Source organism: Choloepus didactylus, chromosome X (genome assembly GCF_015220235.1).
Source record: "Choloepus didactylus isolate mChoDid1 chromosome X, mChoDid1.pri, whole genome shotgun sequence".
Lineage (NCBI taxonomy): Eukaryota > Metazoa > Chordata > Mammalia > Pilosa > Megalonychidae > Choloepus > Choloepus didactylus.
In genome coordinates, this window is record NC_051334.1 from 72,090,803 (window position 1) to 72,113,218 (window position 22,416).

Consider the following 22,416-nt stretch of genomic DNA (forward strand, 5'->3'; position numbering starts at 1 on the left):
GACAGTGCTTGCCAGTCATGTGAGCAGAGACCCTGGGGCCAAGTATTCCTGCCCAGCCCTTTAAGCTGTAATCAAGCCTTTGGTGGTGGTACCAACTCTAAATGGTAGCTGGAGACTTTGTTGTAACCTGGAGGGACTTGGAAAGGTCAAGGACAATATCAAGTGCAGACACATCCTTCGTTAGAAAATCCCTCCTCCTCTGCTATAGGGTGTAGGATCAGGCAGTGGAGGGAGCTGGGGGATGGGATTTTGCTGAGAGGGTCAGTGCTCCCTGAAGTACCACCCTGCCATGAAACCCTCCATAAGGGACCCACAAAAAGGCCCTATTCAACCATGATGAGGGAAACAGGGGCTTGGTGGCAAGGTCTGAGCCCAAAGCCTGCTTTGGCTTTCCTGCTCCCAGCCAGGATCTGGGTCACCTGGACTGTTTCCTTTGAGTGGCTACTGTGTGTCAGGCACTGTGCTAGGCTCTGGGGAGACAGTCATGAACAAATAAACAAATCCCTGTCTCATGGACCTGATATTCCAGTCAGAGGAACCAGATAATAGACAAAATAATTAAGTATAATAGACTAATAGACAATGATAAGTGCAATGGAGAAAACTAAAGCAGGGAAGGGACATTGTGGGATGGGGGAAGGGTGTTATAATTTTTAATATGGTGGTCAGGGGGGTTCTCACTGAGAAGGTGACATTTGAGCAAAGGCTTGAAGGAGATGAGGGATTAACTTATGCAGATATCTGAGGCAGAACATTTCAGGCAGATGGAACTGCAAGTGCAAAGGCACTGAGGTGGGGATATATTGGTGCATTTGAGGAACAGCAAGGAGACCAATCCTGTTGGATAAAGCAATGGGGAGAGTGGTAGGAGATGCAGGCCGAGAGCTAAAGGGAGTGTGCAGGCCATGGAGAACATTCTAAGAACTTTAGCTTTTGCTCTGAGTTTGATGGGAGCCATTGCAGGATTTGGGGGCAGAAAAGAACGTGATCTGACTTGAGCCTTTTAAGATGATCTTTCTGACTGCTGAGAACAGACTGTAGCGAGGCAAAAGAAAAAGCCAGGAGACCAGTCAGGAGGCACCTGCAGTGATGCAAGTGAGAGATGATGGTGGCACACACCAGAATGGTCAGCTTCTGGATATGTTGTAAAAGTAAAGCAAATGAGCTTGGATGTAGGGATGAGAAAATGAGAAGTAACCCTCAGTGTGCCAGACCCTGGACAAAGTTCAGGGGCTACATAGCTAGGTCAGCCATGGCCTGACCTTCTAGGAACTCACTGTCAAGGGGAGCCTGTAGATCCAATAGGATGTGCCAATGTACAGACTATTCCAGGGGGCTGTGTGAGACCAGAGGGAGAGGTTCTGTCACTGACATGTTAAAGTGGTATAGAGAAACTGATCTAGAGAGGGTGAGAAAGAGGTCAAAATGTGGCCAAAGAATTCCAAAGAATCCTGGGTAAAGGTGAAAGAAGTAGCAGGCTGGAGAAGAGCAGCCTGAAGCCTGCCTCAAAGTCATAGATTCTTCTTCTCTTAGAGCTAGAGGGAAATTGGAGGCCATCTAAGCTAGTCCCCTGTGGCAATCCCTTCTGAAGCAGTCCTTCAGCTACTCCTCTTTTTTTTGCTAAGTCAGTCAATAAACATGGATTAAATGCCTCCTAAACTGTGTTGCACCAGGCTGAGCAGGGCCAGGCCAATTTTTCCAATCCTGTAGAACTTGACAAGTCTTCCTGGGTGGAAAGAATAGTTGGAGAGCTGGCAGCAGGTAGACCAGTTAGACCCTGGGGGTCGGGGTCAGAGGCCCTGGGAGCTGGACTGGCACTAAGGATATGGCTTATTTTCCCATTAAACCCATTTCCCAGAAAAGGCCCCTCTTCCTCTTTGTCCTGGCCACCTCCAGGAACTCAAGTCACCCCCACTTCCTGGTTCTCTGGAGGGCAAGGTTGCAGGCTTAGGAGCTTGAGGGAGGGCTACTGGAGTAGAGGCCAAGGCTATCTGTGGTTGAGTAATGGGCCTCTCAGGCCAAAGCCCCCCAGCCAACGTCTGGTGCAGGACCCTACTTCCTCTATGCTCCTCAGACCAGAGGGATATGGAAAGTTCAGCGGTCACACGTCATTTAATCTACTGGTACGTGGCAGCAGGAGCCCATGGGGCATGCCCACTACCCACTATGATCATCTCACCTCACAGACTCCTGTTGGGAATAGTATTGGTAGGGCCAGATTCCAAAAGGCCTGGTAACAACAACAACGACAATAGCTATCATTTATTGAGCCTTTTTATATTCAGGCACTATGCTGGCTATTGTATATGTATTACCTCATTTAATTCCCCACAGCAATCCAATGATGTAGGTGCTATTGGCATCCCATTTTAGAGATGAAGAAACTCAGGCTCAGCAGAGTTGTATGTCCTGCCCAATGTACACAGCTAGGAGGAAGCAGAACTGGTATTTGAAACCATCCAGGAGCACTTGCCTATCTTGGTTAAGGATGATTTAACTGTGAGCTCAGCAGCGTAAAATCAAGGACCCTGCCTGCTTCTGGTGGGGAAGGGGAGAAAAGAACGAAAGCCCCTCCTGCTGGGGCTGTCCTCTCTCCTCTTTCCCCCCACCCCACCCCACCCTGCCCTCCCTCCTTCCTGTTTCACTCCTCCCTCTTTGCTGGTTGCACTGAGGTTATGGGAGCTGGGCAGGGGCCCTCCATCTGTCCGATCTAGAATGGAAGGCCTGGAGCCGGGAAATGTTTTGGCTGAGGATCCAGGGTAGGGTAAGGGATTATGGAGGGAGTGGGTGCTCCTAAAGAAGGAGATCAGGCTACAGATATGGGCAAAGCCCCCCAAAGCTGCATTGAGGGTCTGACCTGGCTCCAAACCACTGTGGTCTGGCTCCTTCTTGTTAGCAAGGAATGATGAATTTGAGAAATTACTGGAAGGATTGGGGGAAACAATGAATTTCCTTACCCGTACTTGTTGCAGGCTTTGGGAGTGGGGGTGGGGCAGGCTCTCCAAAGGCCCTGACCTCCATTCTTCAATTCCAGACCCACCCCTGCTAACCTCACTTCCCCCAGTCAAGCCAACCTATGGTCCTGGCCTCAGCAATACAGCACTTTCCAGGAGTTCTGGGGGACTCACAAAGCAGCTCCCACAGTCAGGACCAGTCAGGGCCCAAGAGTGTGAAGGTGGCCAGAGGCTGGGTCCTGGGGAGTAGGGAAGTGGTACATTCATCACAACCTTGCCCTGTTTTGTAAATGAGGCAACTGAGGATCAGAGTGGTAAGATGGTGAGTAGCAGAGTTGGGCTCCCTGGGGCTCTTCCCTGTTTCTCTGCCCTGCCTCTGCCCCTAGAGGAGGAACTCAAGGGAACTACCCCAGCTAGGTCCTTGGTGGTAGCCACCGTACCCCAGTACCCCAGAGCATGGGGTAGCAGATGGCTATAGAGCCCAACTACCTGGGTTCAAATCTGGACTCTGCTGCTTCCTGGGTGATTTTGGGTAAGTTCCTTAACCCCCTATGCATCAAATCCCTCATTTTAAAGTAGATATAACAACAGTACTTACCTCAGATGGCTTTTTTGAGGGGGAAATTAATGAATCCATGAAATACCCTTAGCACGGTGCCTGATGCAGGGTAAACACTCACTAAATGTTTAATATTATTACCATGACTTCACCTTCAGGCCCAGCCCCAACCCCCTACCTATTCTGACCCTGGGCAGCCCCAGACCCACTCCCTAGTCCCAACATCAGAATCCTCCCTCTGCTACTCTGCTTGCTCTGGTCTGACCCTCTCCTCCAGTCCTAATTCAGGGATCTGACAGGTAACAGTGACCCATTCCCCCACTTTGGCCACTCCTGCTCTGGTCCCTGGGTTACCTTTCCAGTGCCTTGGTGACCTGTCTAGTTCCCTGAAGCCCTGAGGGCTGGGCTCTGCCTTGCCTTTGCCAGTCCCCTCACTGCCTAGAGTCTGGCCCTTTTTACCCTGCTGGGATCCTGCTGCCTGCAGACAGACCCCCTCCCAATGCCACTTCCCCACTTTCCCCCGGTACAACTTGACGTCTCTGGCCCCTGGACTCCTTGTCAGTTGCCATGTCACCCTCCAAGACATTATGTGGGACCACACACCCTGCTGTTCCCCCTGATGCTCCCCCCACTTCTGGCAGTCACCACAGCTCTCCAGACAGCCTGTTCTGCTGGGCAGGTTGCATATCAAGCAGAAGACATAGAAGAGTAGCAGAGTGCCAAAGAAGGGCTAGCTTCTTATCCTCTCTTTCTGTGGAGAGTGGAAAAGACACTACATCATGAGGAGAAAGAAGCAAGGAGATTCCTCTGCCCAAGGTCAACTACTCAGTGCTTAGGTCCAAGCCCTGCATGCATTAGATCCTCCAGGAATACATGCTGCTCTCAAATCCCCCCTCCTGGGCTCTCAGATGGTGGAAGGTAGTGCTGGGAGGACTCCTGGGAGGCGGCTCCTCTGCCCTGTAGACCGGCTCTAGCTTGTGCCTGGCTCCAGGAGGTAGAGGTCAAATCCCAGCCACAAAGGAGCAGGAGAGAGGAGAGAAGAGGGAGGAGGTGAAAGGCGAGGCAGTGAGACATCAGAGTCCAGCAGTGGAGAAGCTCAGGGCAGGGTGGGGAGGGGAGGGACGGAGAAGGGAAGCTAAGCCCAGGGCTATTTCTGTACAATAATACAGGGGAAGAGGGCCAAGTTGACAGGACAGTGATTAGTCTTCAGGGAGCAAAGGCGAAGACTCCACTGGTGAGCCTGGGGCTGGAGGAGCTGGCTGGGGGCCCAGTCCGGTGGGCTGGAGCAATGATTTCAGAGGCCCGGAATCTGAGGCGAGCTAGGCCCACGGTCTAGGGAGCAGGGAAGGTGGGAGCAGGGAAAGGGGAGCCAACCATCCTCCCTGCCCCACCTCTAGCACAAGAGGCTGGGAAGAAGGTGCAAACAGGTCTGTCCCATGGGGTTATCTGGCTGTGTGGGGGGGCAGAGTTTCTGAAATCTGTACTTCCCGGGCTCTGGCCTGTGGAGGAGATGGCGTGAGAAAGAGCCAGAAACACAAGGCTCGGAAACCTCAGGGGAAGAGTCAGGCCTTCTTTCTCTTTCCCACGGGATTTCTTGTCATGGGGTCTGGGAGAAGAGGTGTTGGATGATCAGGGAGTGGAGAGGGGCAGGGAGTTCACATTTATGAAGCAACTTTCTATACATTATCACATTGAATCCTCTTGAAAATCAAGTGAGGTAGGGGTGATCAGACTTGATTTACACCGGGGAAACAAGGCTCAGAGAGGTGATGTGATTTGCCTAACATCATGCAGCTAGTAAGTGGCAAAGCCTTATTTGAACCCAGCCCTGCCATGCTCCAAAGTGAGTGGTCAAGCACCTATGCTCTCGTCTGTGACAACCTGGTTTTGAATCTCTATCTGCTCCCTGTCAGCTGAGTGACCTTGGGCAAGTTACTTCAATTCACTTCACCTCAGTTTCCTTAACTGTAAAGTGGCGTTAATAAGAGTACGTACCTCCTAAGACTGTTACAAGTATTAAATGAGTTAATATGTATGAAGTGTCTAGAACAGTACATGGCACCTAACCCATCTATATGGCATATCATATGAGTATTTTCCCATTGCCCTCCATGGGTTCCCTTGGAGGAGGGCGTGTGGGAGAGGGGAGGCATTTTTGTGAGGGAAACACAGGGCAGAGGGTTTCTTCAATCCCCTCAGAACTGGAGCCCTCCCACATTCGGACAATAGTATCAGGAATCTTCCAACAGGGAACCCTTGTGACCCAGCGATTCCACTTCTGGGAATTCATCCTAAGGAAATAATGGGTCAAGAGAGCAAAGATATATGTACCAGGATGTTCATTGCCAGACTACTTATTATAGTGAAAAATAGGGGCTTGATTAAATGAATTATGGCACGTTCATACACAGCGGCCGTTAAAACTAACTATGTCACTCCAAGTATTGAGATGGAAAGATATTCCTGACATAGTTTTTAAAGGAAGAAAAGCACTTTACCAGACTGTGGGTAGGCAGGATTTGGGAGAGGAGGTGTTGGAGTATCAGGGTTGGGGAGAGGAACTCATATTTTAGAGCACCTGAGAATTCTTTATGATGATCATTTATTACTTTCATAATTAGAAGACAACAAGAGATCAAACAATTCCCATTTTGAGAGATAAAAATGGCCTAAAAGTTTTAGCTGGAAAGCAGCCATCTGCTTGCGTCCTCTTGGCCATTAGATGAGGAGCTCCCTGCTCGGGAGCCGGTCCAGTGTTTCAGCCCCTCCCTCTTCGCCCTGTCAAGAAGCAAAAGGGCCTGGAGCTGTCAGACAAACCTGGCTGGGATCTGCTACTAAACCAAAGTTTCCAAACCACTGGCCAACCTGACTTTCCAGGTGAATTCTTATTCATTCATTTGACAAATATTGATCAAGCATCTCCAATGTGCCAGGAACTAGACCAAGTGTTGAGGACACAACAGTGAACAAAATAGACAAAAAGCTTTGCTCTCATCGAGCTTACATTTTAAGGAGGGCAGACAGACAATGAGCAAGAGAGGTGATCTAGAGAGTTTTGAAAGGTAATGAGTTCTATGGAGAAAAACAAAATGTGAGAAGAGGGAATGTGGGGGTGCAGGGTGCAATTTAAAAATAGAGTGATTAGGGAAGACCTCTCTCCAAAGGTGAAATTGAAGTAAACATCTGAAGAAGGTGAAGGAGCAAGCCATGGGTTAGTTGAAGGAAGAGCATTCCAGGCAGAGGGAACAGCAAGGGCAATGTCCCTGAGGCAGGGGTATTCAGTGTGTTTGGAGTATAGAAAAGAGGCCAATCCAGCTGAAGCAGGGTTATCAAAGGTGAGAGTAGTAGTACGTGAATTCAGAGAGGAAATGAGAATTACATCAGGTAGGACTTTGTAAACCAGGGTAAGGACTTTTTACTCTGAGTCAAAGTGAGGAGCCAGTGGAGGGTTTTGAGCTGAAAGGTGACAAGTGCTTGCTTAGGTTTTAACAGGATCACATTGGCTGCTGTCATGCAAATAGGCCAAAGGAGGAAAGGGCAAAGAGGGAAGCAAGGGACCAGTTAGGAAGCTGTTACAGAAATCCAAGTGAGAAGTGATGATGGCTCAGACCAGAGTAGAGGTGGAGGTGTATGACATAATTGGTACCATGGTCCCTTCCCACTCTGACAGTCTGGGTCCAGATTTCCCATTGAATCCAGAGTGACTTATCATAACCATTCCTCTTTAGTGGAATGATATGCAGTGTGTCCCAGCATAGAAATATCCTTCTTAGCCTCTCTCAGCCCCGAACTTCTCCCAGAGCCATGCTTGCCCCTCAAGCTTAGGCTAAGATTGTAAGCTCCATGAGGGCAGGGACTTTGTTCTGTTCACTTGGCACTCAATAAGTGAATGAATGAGTGAACAAAAGAATGAATGAGTGAATAAATGAGTAGAGCAAACAAAGAGTGTGTGGAAATCTGGAGGAGGGAGCAAGAAATGGTGAGAGAAGGAGAGGGGTGGGATGGGAGGGCATGTCTGACCTGCCTCCTCAGCCAGACCCTTAGAGAGTAGTTCCTGGCCTCAGAACATACACACAGCCCCAGGTGGGCCCTTCGTCTTGGCCTGGCTGACTGAATGTGGGTGTGGATGTGGGTCACCCCATTATTTGTGGGAAAAAGAGAGGTGACTGTTCTCACCTTCCTGCTTGGGCAGGATCACTCCCATCTGTGGAGTATGGGAGCGAGTCTGGGGGAGTGGATAGACTAAGTGGTCCTGACCAGGAGACAGGAAGTAGAGACACTCACACCCCAAAGCTTAGGCCATTGCAGTTCTGGAAAAGCCCAGAGGCAATACTTTCTCAGTCTGCCTCTCTGTTGCCCACTCTCCCCAACCCTGCCCTTTCCTGGAACAATCCTCTTCCCTCTGCCAGAAGCTTCATTCCCATACAACAAAATGACTTCTCAATCCCTTTGCCCTCCTTCCTGTTGATTCTTCCCCAGACTCTCTCTCAGTCCTTCAGTTCCTTTGAAACCCTCACTCCATTCAGTAGAAACTCACCTTAATCTTGAAACTATCCTTAGCAACAACCTGACTCGCTGCAGACACCACTGCATTCCTCTCCATTGTCTTGTATGGAAGCCTCATTTCCCTCTACCTCAAGAAGAGGGCAGATTGGTTGCCCCTTTCAGACCACAGATACGCTATTATCCACAGGTCCACTATGAGTCTATATTAATGTGGTCTGGGGCAGTTCTTTGAAAGGCTTATCAAGCATATTGAGAATAGGATAAGTAAGAAACTGTATCTCACTATTATTTTATTTTGCATTTTCCTGTCCATTGGTGTTTCAGGGCTCCTAGTTAAACATAGCAGCAGATAGAACCTACACTTTTCATGCCATTCCCTCCTCAAATTCACTAAAATGATTTGTAAATGTATTTAGTTAAAGAACTAAGAGGATAGGAGAGTAGACAACTGCAACAAAATGTTGGAAGTTGGAAAGCAGATAGACTAGGTCCAGAGAAAGGGGAAACCCAAGCTGGAAATGGGGGAAGCCCAGAAGCAGATCACTGTGTTCCACAGAACCCCAGAAATGTTCAGAAATGAGCCTCACCAGATACCTCTGGGAGGGGAAGTATATTTGGGCTGAAAGTCTGTATATATATAAAAAATAGACATCCAAATCCCTTCTTCCATATTGGCAGAACTCCAGAGGTTTACTCCCCAGAGAGGCCAGACTTGGAGACACCAGCCTCCACTAAAGGCAGGGATCCATCACTGAAATGTGAGGGAAAAAAAGTGATGATCTACATACTGAACAGTGAGAGCCCTGTGTCCTCTTCCCTCACCCAGCTCTAAGAACACTGGCAGTCAAGATACCATATTTTCTCCCTTCCCCCCTGCAAGAGACTAGAGGACTTCTGTCTGGGGAATCTGATATTCGGGTGCCCCCTAAAAAGCCCAGAAAACTCACTTGATGGTGACCAGTTGAAAAGCCCTACACTCTGCACACAGAATTCCAATAAGCTTTTTAGTTCCCCACTCTTAAAAACAAGCTGACAGCACGTTCAGTGGAGACGGCAGCAAGATGGCGATTCTGGGCAGGCAGTATGGGCTTATTTTGCCAAAGAAAACACAGCAGTTGCACCCTGTTTTGCAAAAACCATCAGTGTTTGGGAATGATTCTGATGATGATGACGAGAGGGATTTTAATGCGGAGAATTGACTTCTGTGAGTGAGAGCCTTCAGAGGGAAGCTGCTAAGAAGCAAGTAATGAAGCAGACCAAACTGGAAATCCAGAAGGCCCTTGCAGAAGATGCCACTGTGTATGAATATGATAGTATTTACAATGAAATGCAGAAAAAAAAGGAAGAAAGTAATCCTAAATTACTCCTGGGAAAAGACCGAAAGCCCAAGTATATTCACAACTTACTAAAAGCAGTTGAGATCAGGAAAAAGGAGCAGGAAAAAAGAATGGAAAAGAAAATTCAGAGAGAGCGAGAAATGGAAAAGGGAGAATTTGATGATAAAGAGTCATTTGTGACATCTGCTTATAAGAAAAAACTGCAGGAGAGAGCTGAAGAGGAAGAACGAGAAAAGAGGGCTGCTGCACTTGAAGCACATTTGGATGTAACTAAGCAGAAAGATCTCAGTGGATTTTACAGGCACCTATTAAATCAAGCAGTTGGTGAAGAAGAAGTACCTAAATGCAGCTTTCGTGAAGCCAGGTCTGGAATAAAGGAAGAGAAATCAAGAGGTTACCCAGATGAAGTGAGTTCAGAGAACAGAATACCACATGAGAAATGTGTTCTCCAAACTGGTATGAAAGTAGAGGAAAACCCAGATGCAGACAGTGATTTTGATGCTAAGAGCAGCGAGGACGATGAAATGGAAGAAAATAATAAAGTGAACTGCAGAAGGGAAAAAAGTACAGAGACCTCCCAAAGTGACCCCAAGCATCACAGGAATCAAACCCACTCACGGTCATCTAGTGAAGAAAGAGGACATAATGCCAAACGCCACACAAAAAGTTCCAAGTCAAAAGGACATGAGAAAAGGGAAGATAAGTTCCAAGAGAGACAATCCAGGGACCAGGAGAGGTATTACACTGACCATGATTACCTAAAAGAAAAGAAAGATTTTCATAAGCATAGCGAGGCCAATCATAGACAATTTCACTGGATGAGGCATGAACAAGAAGTTAAACCAAGAGGAAGAGACCAAAGAGAAAGAGAAAGAAATGACAGAGAGTGGAAAAGGGAGAAAGATAGGGAGAAATATCCCCCAAGAGAACAAGAAAGAGATAGACAACAAATGACCATGACCGACACAGTGAAAAAGGAGGAGAAAAGGAAGAGAAAAACAAAGAAAAAGAAGAGCATATGAAAGTTAGGAAGGAAAGATATGAGAACAATGATAAATACAAAGACAGGGAAAAACGAGAAGTAAGTGTTCAGTCTTCAGAAAGAAATCTGGAAAGAAAGGAAAGCAGCCCAAGTTCTAGAGCAAAGGATAGGTTGTTTGACCATGAAAAATCCAACAAAATGAGAAACATGGAAAAAGACAAAGAAAGAAACCAAGAGAAACCCTCTAGCTCTGAAACATCATTGGCAGCAAAACCCAGAATCACAGAGAAAAGGCTAGAGAAGGGCGAAGAACAAGAGAGTCTACCTGGGGCAGTGAGCAAGTTTGCAAAGCGGAGCAATGAAGAAACTGTGATGTCTGCTAGAGACAGGTACTTGGCCAGGCAAATGGCATGGGTTAATGCAAAGACCTATATTGAGAAAGAAGATGATTGATGACTGCATCAATAGATCTATGGAAGCACAGAAAATTATTACTCCTGGAACATGCTGTATAAAAGAAAAAAGTGTGTTAACAATGGTTTGGGAGGATATTTTAAAAATATATTCCAAAATTGATTTTTGGTTTGGGTTTAAATCAAAAGACAGTCCTTTTACCTTGAATGTTTGAATTTATATAATCTTATTTACTTAGTACCACATTTTTGGTTATATTCAAGTAACCGTAAGAGTGTACTAAATGACTGTAGGTACTTAATGAGGACAATTGGCTCTAGTACAACCAGTAAAAAATGATTTAAACAACTACCCTAATAATGTTGATTTTGATGCAGGAGCTGTTTTGTTTTACAAGTACTGAATTTCATATTATAATGTGTGGAGTTGAACAATAAAGTGGAGAGAGGATATGGTTATATTCTATGCTCTGAAATTTGTATTACAGTACAAAATGTGCATCATATATCTTGTCTAAATAACTTTTTAGCCCACAGCATACTTGGACTTAAGTGAAAATAAAAGTAGTGATACGTTTATAAAAAAAAAAAAAAAAAAAAAAAAAAAAAAAAACAAGCTGACAGCCAAGGACCACAAGACATTTAAGGAAATCTCTTCATGTGAAAGACAGAGACAAAAAAAATCAAACAAATTATTTCAGAAATTGAGACAATGCAATGAGCAGAAGAAAACTCAACACAAACCACCACAATATCACAATGGTTTGCAACAACAAATGGTGATCTCTTGCTCATGTTACACATTATCTGCTTTTCAACTATAATTCTGTCCTACATCCTCTTCATTCCAGGATCCAAGCTGAAGGAGCAGCCTCTGAGACATCACTGGGCTCATAGCAGAGGGGAAAGTGCAATGGTGGGATCACACAATGACTCTCAAAGCTTCTGCTCAAAGTGCCAGTCACATTTCATTGAATAAAACAAGTGGCTTGTCCAACTCTGATGTCAGCAGTGCATGAAGCATAAATCTCCTGCATGGACAGGCCTGTTAGAGAGAGACAACAAGTATTTTGTCAGTACAATCTATCAGAGTCCACAGAAAAGAACAGAGGAGGCACTCAAAGAAACAAGAGTTGAAAAATTACCAATATGGTAACATAAATTAAAATTAAATAGATAATTAGGATGGTAAAGGTGACAGCAAGTAGGCAAAAAGGCAAAGGAATGGAAAATAGGGAAAAGTAGAAGATTGCTCCCAGAGATCCAATATTTGAATAAAAGCAGTCCCAGAAAGAAAGAACAGATACAAGAGAAAGTAAGAAACTATTAGTGAAATAATTCAATGACATTTCTCAGAACAGAAAGCTGTGCCTTTCTAAATTAGAAGGGCATATGAAATACCCAGCACAAAATCATTAACAAGGCACAGTATTGTTAAATTTTAGTACTTGGGGCAAAGACATCCTAATGTTTCCAGAAAGAGAAAACAAGGCTCACGTCAAGGCTCAAGAATCAGAAGAGCATCAAAACCCTCAATGGCACACTGAAAGCTAGAAGATAATGAATTGATGTCTGCACATTTTTTAGGGAAAATGATTTCCAACTTAGAATTTTATACTCAAATTATCAATCAAGTATGAGGGTAAAATAAAGACATGTTCAGACTAGCAAGTTGTCAAAACATAACTTCCATGTACCCCTTCTCAAGAAGTGGCTTGACGATCTGGTCCATTAAAATGGAGGGTGAGCCAAGAAAGAGGTAGATATGGAACCCAGGAAACAGGGAATCTCACATAAGAGAAAGGTGGAAGTAATTCCCAGGATGAGGGTAAAGTGAAGTCCCTGGACAATAGATACCCAAGCAGCAATCTTAGAACCCAAGCAGGCCAGCTGGAACAGGATGCTGGAGGGTTCCAGGAGAGACGTTTCCAGGAAGAAGGTGTTTGGAAGTATTGGGGTAAGATTTACTCTTCTGGCATGCAATTTGAGGATGAATTAGTTACCAGTACACAGAAATCCAAGCAAAAACATGCAAAAATGAGACAATTACTAATTCTGGGGAACACAAAAAGTATTCAAGAAAGGGCATGTAATCATAGGATATCTCAAGGTTCTTAGTTTTATTAATGTAAGTACTGGATATTAATATAGCTATATTGGAACAATAGGAAGAAGGGGTGTGTTTATACATGTTCAGGTGGGTGATAGAGCTCAAAATCCTTATCTTCTTGAATGGGAAATCAATAGATAATATCTAAAATTGAAAAAAATCAAGACATTTCAGTACATAATTTAGAAACATGGAGAAAAATATCAGAAAAAAGATTTTTTGTGAAAAAGGGCTTAAAATATTTACCTCTAAATGAGTGGAAATTGGATGTAGAAAGTGCTAGGGAAGGGATCTTCTGGGTTTTTTTTGTTGTTGTTGTTAGGAATCTTACAATATGTGCATTGATAGAATGCTTTTTATATTATGTTTTCCCTGATGAATGGTGAGGTTGGATACCTTTTAACATGCTTATTGGCCATATTTATGGACTGTCAATCTCCAGTTCATATCTTTTGCCTCTTTTTTTATTTGGTGGTTTTCTTTTTAAAAATTCACTTCTAGGAGTTCATTATAAATGGTAGATCCATACATTAATTCACTCAACAAATGTGTATTGAGCACCTATGATATGCCAGGCACTGTGCTGAGTACTGGATATACAGCAGGAAACAAGTCAAGGCCTTTGTTCTCATGGAGTACACATTCTAGCAGGGTCAGAGTGAGAACAAGTGAACGAATACACAGACACACTACTTTCTGATAATAGTAAGTGTTCTGAGAGAACAGAAACGGGGTGACTTGTGAAAGTTGGGGAGTGGTTTCTTTGGATTGGCCAGTCAGGGAAGGCCTCTCTTCCTGAGTCATTCAGACTTCAGGAGGATCTGGGGACAGATGAAGTATTTCAGACACCAGATATAGCAACTCTAGGTGTGCTAAAACCACAAAAAGAAGGGGTGATGGAAACACAAAAGGAAGACCACCACAGATAAAAGGTGTGAATCATTTCTCCCAAGGGGTTACTTGTGTTTTAACTTTGTTCATGGTGTCTATTGTAATTTCACAATTTCAAAAAATTGTGATGCCATCATATGCATCAATCTTGTCATTTAGAGCTTGTGCTTGTGGTTTCTTTAAGAGAAGTTTTGCCCTACCTAGAGATTATAAACATACTTTTCAATATTTTCTTTTAAGAGTTTTATATTTTATATTTTACATTTTGTGCTTTTACTTTGGTCTGTAATTTAATTTTTAAATTGTGTGAGGAAAGGATCTAGATATATTCCTAAATATTCCTAAATGGATAGTATCATTATCATTTATTGAATACACCATTCTTTCCTTACTGATTTGAAAGGCCACCTTCATTAATACCAAATTACCACATACACATGGATGTGCTTCTGGTCTCTCTATTCTGTTCCATTATTCCCTATCTCAGTCCCTGCACCAGGTCTTATTATTAGGCCAGTAATCCTGCTTAAGGCCATAATGGCTACTTAGGGTCCATGCCCGTTCTGATTGGTCTGAGCTTATGCCATACCCATTGTTACCTATTTTGAATAAGAGCCCTAGCACACAGTTTCCATTTAAAAAAATTTATAAAATATTTTGATGAATGGAAAAAAGCAAGTCTCTTTTTTCACTGTTTTCCCTTTCAAACTTGTCTTAGCTATTCTTGCCCATCTTCTCTCACACACGAATTTTCAAAACAATTCATCAAGTTCTGTGAAAACTCCTGCTGGGAATTTGACTGTGATTGGATTAAATTTATGGATTAGCTTGGGCAGAATTGATATCTTTGTAATGTTGAGTGTTCCCATCCAGAAACATGTATGTTTCTTCAATTATTCAGATCTCTTTAAATGTAGTTCAGTAAAATTTTAGCCTTCTCTTTATATGTCTGACAATCTTGTTTGGTTTTTCCTTAGGTATTTTACAGTTTTGTTGCTCTTGTGAATTGAACCCATTTTTCTATTTCATTGCTTCTTGCTATTGATTTCTTTTGTTAATGCAATTTTATTGAGATATACTCACACACCATATAATCCATCCAAAGTATACAATCAATAGCTCACAGTATCATCATATAGTTGTGCATTAATCGCAATCAATTTTCAAACAGTTTCATTCCTCCAAAATAAAGAAAAAAAATATAAAAAAAAGAACAGACAAACCTTCTAATACCCCTTATCCCCCTCTATTATTTATATATTTTTGTCATTATTTTATTACTCCTCTGCCCATACACTGGTTAAAGGGAGTATCAGTCACCAGGTTTTCACTCTCACATGGTCACACAATAAAAGCTATATGGTTATACAGTTATCATCAAGAATCAAGTCTTCTGGATTACCATTCAACAGAATCTGGTATTTCCTTCTAGCTATTCTAAAACACTAGAAACTAAAAAGGAATATCTATATAATGCATAAGAATGACCTCCAGAATGACCTCTTGACTCTATTTGAAATATCTCAGCCACTGAAACTATATTTTGTTTCATTTCTCTTCCCCCTCTTGGCCAGGATGGCATTCTTAATCCCATGATGCCAAGGTCAGGCTCATCCCCGGGAGTCATGTCCCACGTTGCCAGGGAGATTTACACCCCCAGGAGTCATGTCCCACATGGGGGGAGGGTAGTGAGTTTACCTGCAGAGTTGGCTTAGACAGAGAGGCCACATCTGAGCAACAAAAGAGGTTCTCTGGGGGGTGACTCTTAGGCATAATTATTAGTTGGCTTAGCATCTCCTTTTCAGTAACAAGCTTCGTAAGGGCAAGCCCCAAGATAGGGGGCTTGACTTATTAAATTGGGATTCCCTAATGCTTGCAGGAATATCAGGAATTCCCCAGGTGAGGAAGTTTAATATTTTCACATTTTCCTGGCTATTGATTTCTTGTTAAATAAACTTTTAATTTTATAATGGTTTTAGATTTACAGAAAATTTGCAAAGGTAGTACAGTGAGTTCTAATATACCATGTGCCTAATATTCCCTACTATTTACATCTTACATTGCTATGGCAGATGTGTTATAATGACCCAAAATTGATAAACTATTATTGACTAAAGGCCATACTTTATTTGACTTTCATTGTGGAGATGAGGAAACTGAGGCTTAGAGAAGGTGAGGAATTTGCCCAGAGCTCTACATCTAGGCAGTGGTCAAGCTGGGCTCTGGGGTGGTCTTTTGCCATTCCTCAACCAGAGAGTACGTTTTTTTGCCTGTGTTGTGACAGAATGTTCCTCTTGTGGCAGTGAGCGCATTCTGAGTATTCGTGGCTGCCTTCATACATATTTCCTTAGTTTTCACCTAATGTCCCTTTTTTTCTTTCAGGATCCCACCCAGGACGCCATGATACATTGAGTGGTCATGTCTCCTGAGTCTCCTCTTGGCTGTTTCTCAGACTTTCCTCGTTTCTGGTTGACCTTGACAGTTTTGAGGAGGACTGGTCAGGTATTTTGTAGAGTGTCCCTCAATTGGTATTTATCTGATGTTTTTTTCCATGATTAGACTGAGGTTATGAGTTTGGGGGAGAAAGACCACAGAAGGAAAGTGCTAGTTTCATCACATTATACTGCGGACACCCTGTCAACATGACTCTCCACTGTTGACCGTGATCACCCATTTGAGGTAGTGTTTGTCAGGTTTCCCCAGTGTAAAGTTACTTTTCCTCCTTTCCTTAATGTACTCTTAAGAAGGAATCACTATAGGCAACCTATTCCTTTTTTTTTTTTACATTTTTTTATTGTGAAATATAACATATACAGAATAGTGATAACTTTCAAAATACAATTCAACAAGTAGCAAGCAAATTTCAAAGAATATTATGGCAACCCACTCTTAAAGAGTGGAGTGTTAAGCTCCACCTCCTTGAGGGCAGAGTATCTACATAATTTCTTTGGAATTCTTCTACACAAGAGTTTAATTATACTCACTTATTAGTTTCAAGAATTTTGTTGTTGTTTATCTATTCTTTGGTATTGTCTATGTAGACAATCATGTCATCTGTGAACAAAGACGGATTGTTTCTTCCTTCCCAATCCACATACCTTTTATCTCCTTTCTTTGTGTTAATTGTACCAGCTAAGACTTGCAGTACTATATTGAATAGAAGTGGTGAGGGAGGACATCCTTGCCTTGTTTCCAATCTTACAGGGAAAGTGGCCAGCTTCTCCCTATTAAGTATGATGTTAGCTGTAGGTTTTTTGTAGATGTTCTTTATCAAGTTGAAGAAGCCCCCCTCTATTCCTAGTATACTGACAGTTTTTTTTTTTTTATCATGAATGGATATTGGATTTTGTCAAATGTGTTTTTCTACATTCGTTTATATGATCACATGATTTTTCTTCTTTAGCCTGCTGATGTGATGGATTACATTGATTTTTGAATGGTGACCAGCTATACATATCTACAATATATCCAACTTGGTCATGGTGTATAATTCCTTTAATATATTGTTGGATTCGATTTGCTAGTATTTTGTTGAGAATTTTATCATCTATATTCATAAGAGATATTAGTTTGTAGTTTTCCTTCCTTGTAATGTCTTTATCTGGTTTTATTTTCAGGGTAATGATGAGACTTGTGTAACTTCTCCCGTTCAGTCTCATCAAATATAAAATTGGGTTTAAACAATAGGTGCTACCTCATTAGGTTATTATGCAGGTTAAATCACTAAATTCATGTAAAGCACCTATGACAGAGCCTAGTACATAATAAGTACTAAATATGTATTTTTAAAAGTATTGCTTTCTTGGAAGTAAATTCTACATGGTTATAATTCAGTATTCAATTACAATGTTGTTAGATTTCATTTGTTAAATATTTGTTTATGACTTTTTCTTTGGTATTTGTAAAGTGATTCGCTTATCGTCTTCTTTATATATCCTGTTTTTGTCCACCTTTGGTCTCAGGGTTCAGCTAACTTCCAAAAGCAAAGTGGATAGCCGCCCATCTTTTTCTATGCTCAGGAAGAGTTTGCATAATATAGAAAATAATCTGGGCCTGGGGCCTATTTTTTGTATTAGTTATATGTTGCTGTGTAACAAATTACCCTCAAAACTTAATGGTTTAAAACAACAAACATTTATTACCTTACAATTTCTGTAGATCAAGAAACTAAGCATGGATCTCTCAAAGGCTGCAATCAAGGTGTTGGCTGGGATTTCAGTCATCTTAGGGCTATCTAGGGGGAGGATACATTTCCAACCTCACTCACGTGGCTGTTGGGAAGATGCAGTTTCCTGTAGGTTGTCTGACTCAAGACCTCAGTTCTTCATGGGCTGTCGGCCAGAGGACCCCTCAGTTCCTTGACACATGGAACTCTCCCCAGGGCAGCTCACAACTTGGCAGCTGGCTTCACTAAGGGAGAGAGTCATGTAGCAAAACAGGAGTGACTGTCTGTTTTGTAACCTAACCTTGAAAGTGATATTCCATCACTTTTGCTGCAGTCTATTGGCTAGAAGAAGCACCTGTTAGTCCAGCCACTCTCAAAGGGAGGATATTACACAAGGGTGTGAATACCAGGAGGTGCTATTCTGGGCCATTTTAGAGGCTGCCTGCAACAAATTTTAAAGGTAGATCTTTGACTACCCTTCCACTTTCTTCTATGGCTATTGGTCTATACCAGTCCTATACTTTCTCTCACACAATTTTGGTAATTTATGATTTCCTACCAAATAATTATGTTTCTGTTTTGAAAATTTATTTGGTAAAAAAATATAATCTGGAGCTGAAGCTTATTCCTGTCATTATTTATGTCTCCCCTCTCTTTTTCTTTATCAGAAAGAACATTTGTCTAATTTGTTGGTCATTGCAAAGAAGCAGTATTTTTGTGTGTGTTGTTCAACTCTATTTTTTTAATTTTCTTTCATTGATTTCTGACTTTATTAATTACTTCCTGTTACTTTTATTTGAGCTCATTTTGTGTGCTTTCACCTAGATTCTTGAAAGCTTAGTTTCTTTATTTTCAGTTTTGATTTCTAATAAATGCATTTAAGGCCATGCATTTTCCTCTGAGTACTACTTTGGCTATACCCCACTGGTTTTGATATATAGAGCTCTTATTGCTTTTCATTTTGCAATGGTTTGTAATTGCCATTTTAATTGATTTCTCCTTAACCAGATTAAAAGTGCAGTGTCCCACCTTCCTTATTTCCATGGGCATAGATTTTAAACCATCCTTCTTTTTTTTTTGTTAAACTGTAATTTTATTGCTCTGTGGTTAACATGGCCCTAGATGATTTTTTCTTTTAATTTTTATTCACATAACATATATATGGCCTAAAATTGCCCCCTTTTAACCACATTCACATATACAATTCAGTACTATTAATTATATTGGCAATTTTGTATTACCATCACCACCACCTATTACCGAAATTTTACAATAGACCCAAAGAGAAACTTTGTACAATTTAAGCATTAACTCTCCATTCCCTACCTCCAACCCAGCCCCTGGTAACCCGTATCCTAGATTCTGATTCTATGAGTTTGCTTATTCTAATTATTTCATATCAGTGAGATCATAAAGTATTTGTACTTTTGTGACTGGCTTATTTCAGGCAACATGACATCTTCAAGGTTCATCCATGTTCTTGCATGCATAAGAACTTTATTCTTTTTTAATGCTGAATAATATTCCATTATATGTATATACCACATTTTGTATACCCATTCATCAGTTGATGGAAACTTGGGTTGCTTCCATTTTTTGGCAATGTGAATAATGTCATTATGAACATCAGTGCACAAATATCTGTTCAAGTCCCTGCCGGGTCACATGGTAATTCTATACCTAGCTTTCTGAGGAACTGTCAAACTGTCTTCCACAGCAGCTGCACCATTTTACATTTCCACCAGCAATGAATGAGTGCTCCTATTTCTCCACATCCTCCCCAACACTTATAATTTTCTTGTTTTTAAATAGTAGCCATTCTCATTGGTCTGAAATGGTACCACATTGTGGTTCTGATTTGCATGTCCCTAATAGCTAATGATATTGAGCATCTTTTCATGTGGATTTTAGCCATTTGTATATCCCCTTTGGAGAAATGGCTATTCAAGTCTTTTGCTCATTTTTAATTGAGTTGTTTATCTTTTTATTGTTGAGTTGTAAGATTTCTTTGTATATGCTGGATATTAAACCCTTATTGGATACGTAGTTTCCAAATATTTTCTTCCATTGAGTATGTTCTTTTTTCACTTTCATGATAAACCCTTTGATGCATAAAAGTTTTTAATTTTGATGAGGTCCCATTTAACTATTTTTTTTTTTTTTTTTTGGTGCTTGTGGCTTAAGTGTAAAGTCTACGAAACCATTGTCTAAAACAAGATCCTGAAGATATTTCCCTATATTTTTTTTTCTGGAGTTTGGTAGTCCTGGTTCTTATATTTAGGTCTTTGATCCATTTTGAGTTAATTTTTGTGAGAGAGGGGTCCTCATTCATTTTTTGGGGGGGGGCATATGGCTATCCAGTTATTCTAGTACCATGTGTTGAAAAGCTTATTCTTTCCCAATTGAGTGGACTTGGCAGTCTGGTCAAAAATAAATTGGCCCCCCCAAAAAATGTAAATGAACAATGGAGGGGAGGAAGGGAATGGGATGCCTGGGATGTTCTTTTTTATGTTAATCTTTATTTTATTTTTAGGATAATGAAAATGTTCAAAATTTGATTATGGTGAAAAACTGATTGTACACTTTGAATGATTGTATGTTATGTGATTACATCTCAATAAAATTGCATGAAAAAATCAATTGGCCATAGATGTATGGGTCTATTTCTGAACTCTTGATTCATTCCATTGGTCTAAATATCTATCATTGTGCCAGTGCCATACTGTTTTGACCACTGTCGCTTTGTGATAAGCTTTAAAGTCAGGAAGTGTGAGACTTCCCACTTCATTTTTCTTTCTCAAGATGGTTTGGACATTCAGGGGCCCTTAACCTTCTAAATAAATCTGATGATTGGCTTTTTCAGTTGTGCAAAGTAAGCTGATGGTTTTGATTAGGATTGTATTGAATCTGTAAATAATTTTAGGTAAACTTGACATCTTAAAAATATTTAGTCTTCCAATCCATGAGCATGGGTTATCTTTCCATTTATTTAGATCTTCGATTGCCTTTAGCAAAGTTTTGTAGTTTTCCATTTATAAGTCATTTGAATCATTGGTTAAATTTATTTGTAGATATTTGATTCTTTTAGTTGCTATTTGTAAGTGGAATTTTTTTCTTTATTTCCTCCTCAGGTAGCTCTTTATTAGTGTATAGAAACACTACTGATTTTTAGGTATTGATCTTGTACCTCCCCACTTTGCTGAATCTGTTTATTAACTCTAATAGCTTTGTTGTGGTTTTTTGTGTGACTTTCTATTTAGAGGATCATGTTATCTGCAAATAGTGAAGTTTTTACTTCTTCCTTCCCAATTTGGATGTCTTTTATTCTTTTTCTTTCCTAATTGCTCTGGCTAGAACTCCTAGTACAAAGTTGAATAGCAGTGGTGACATTTTTCACCCTTGTCTTGTTCCAGATCTTAGATGGAAAGCTTTCAGTTTGTCACCACTGAGGATGATATTAGCCGTAGGTTTTTCATATATGCCCTTTATCATGTTGAGGAAGTTTCCTTCTATTCCTATTTTCCTAAGTGATTTTATCAAGAAAGGATGCTGGATTTTGTCAAATGTCATTTGTGCATCAATTGAGATGACAATGGATTTTTTTCCCTTTGTTCTGTTAATGTGATGTATTTCATTATTTGATTTTCTTATCCTGAACCACCCTTGTATACTTGGGATAACTGCCACTTGATCATGGTGGATAATTCTTTTAATGTGCTGTTGGCTTTGATTTGCAAGTATTTTGTTGAGGATTTTTGCATCTATATTCATTGGAAAATTTGGTCTGTAACTTTCTTTTCTTATAGTATCTTTATCTGGCTTTGGTATGAGGGTGATTTTGGCCTCATAGAATGAGTTGGGTAGTATTCTCTCCTATTCAATTTTTAGGAAGAGTTGGAGCAGAATTAATATTAATTATTCTTTGACTGTTTGGTAGAATTCACCTGTGATGCCATCTGATCCCGAGCTTTCTGTGTTGGGAGGTTTTTGATGGTGGATTCAATCTTTTTACTTGTAATTTGTCTATTGAGATCTTCTATTTCTCCTTGAGTCAGTATAGGTTGTTCATGTGTTTCTAGAAATTTGTCTATTTCATCAAAGTTGTCTAATTTGTTGGCATACAGACGTTCATAGTATCCTCTTATGATCCTTTTTATTTCTATGGGGTCAGTAGTAATCCTCCACCCCATCTTTGATTTTCTTTATGTGTGTATTCTCTCTCTTTTTCTTTGTCAACCTAGCTATAGGTTTGTCAATTTCATTGATCTTTTCAAGGAAGAAACTTTTGGTTTTGTTAATACTCTTTTATTGCTTTTTTTAAAGCCTCTATTTCATTTATTTCTGTTCTAATATTTGATATTTCTTTCCTTCTGCTTGCTTTCGGTTTAGTTTCCTGATCTTTTCCTCCAAATGTGCAGTTAGATCTTTGATTTTAGCTCTTTCTTCTTTTTTAAGGTAAGCATTTAGGGCTATAAATTTCCCTCTCAGCACTGCCTTCA

The 22,416-nt window shown here is 41.3% G+C and overlaps 1 protein-coding gene and 1 long non-coding RNA gene across 2 annotated transcripts in view; one reads left to right on the top strand and one right to left on the bottom strand.

Annotated features, from left to right (window-relative positions):
* Positions 1-5,893: 5,893 nt before the first annotated feature.
* LOC119522813 overlaps positions 5,894-22,416 on the bottom strand; it is a 201,152-nt gene continuing 184,629 nt past the window's right edge. The window contains exon 3 of the long non-coding RNA XR_005214541.1: positions 5,894-6,291. This is a non-coding gene — a long non-coding RNA (uncharacterized LOC119522813). The remainder of the gene's footprint in view (positions 6,292-22,416) is intronic.
* On the top strand, positions 9,062-11,140 carry LOC119522810 (nuclear speckle splicing regulatory protein 1-like). Its single transcript, XM_037821469.1, is given in 2 exon segments — positions 9,062-10,301; positions 10,304-11,140. Coding segments are annotated over 2 exon segments (1,524 nt in total). The 5' UTR covers positions 9,062-9,265; the 3' UTR covers positions 10,792-11,140.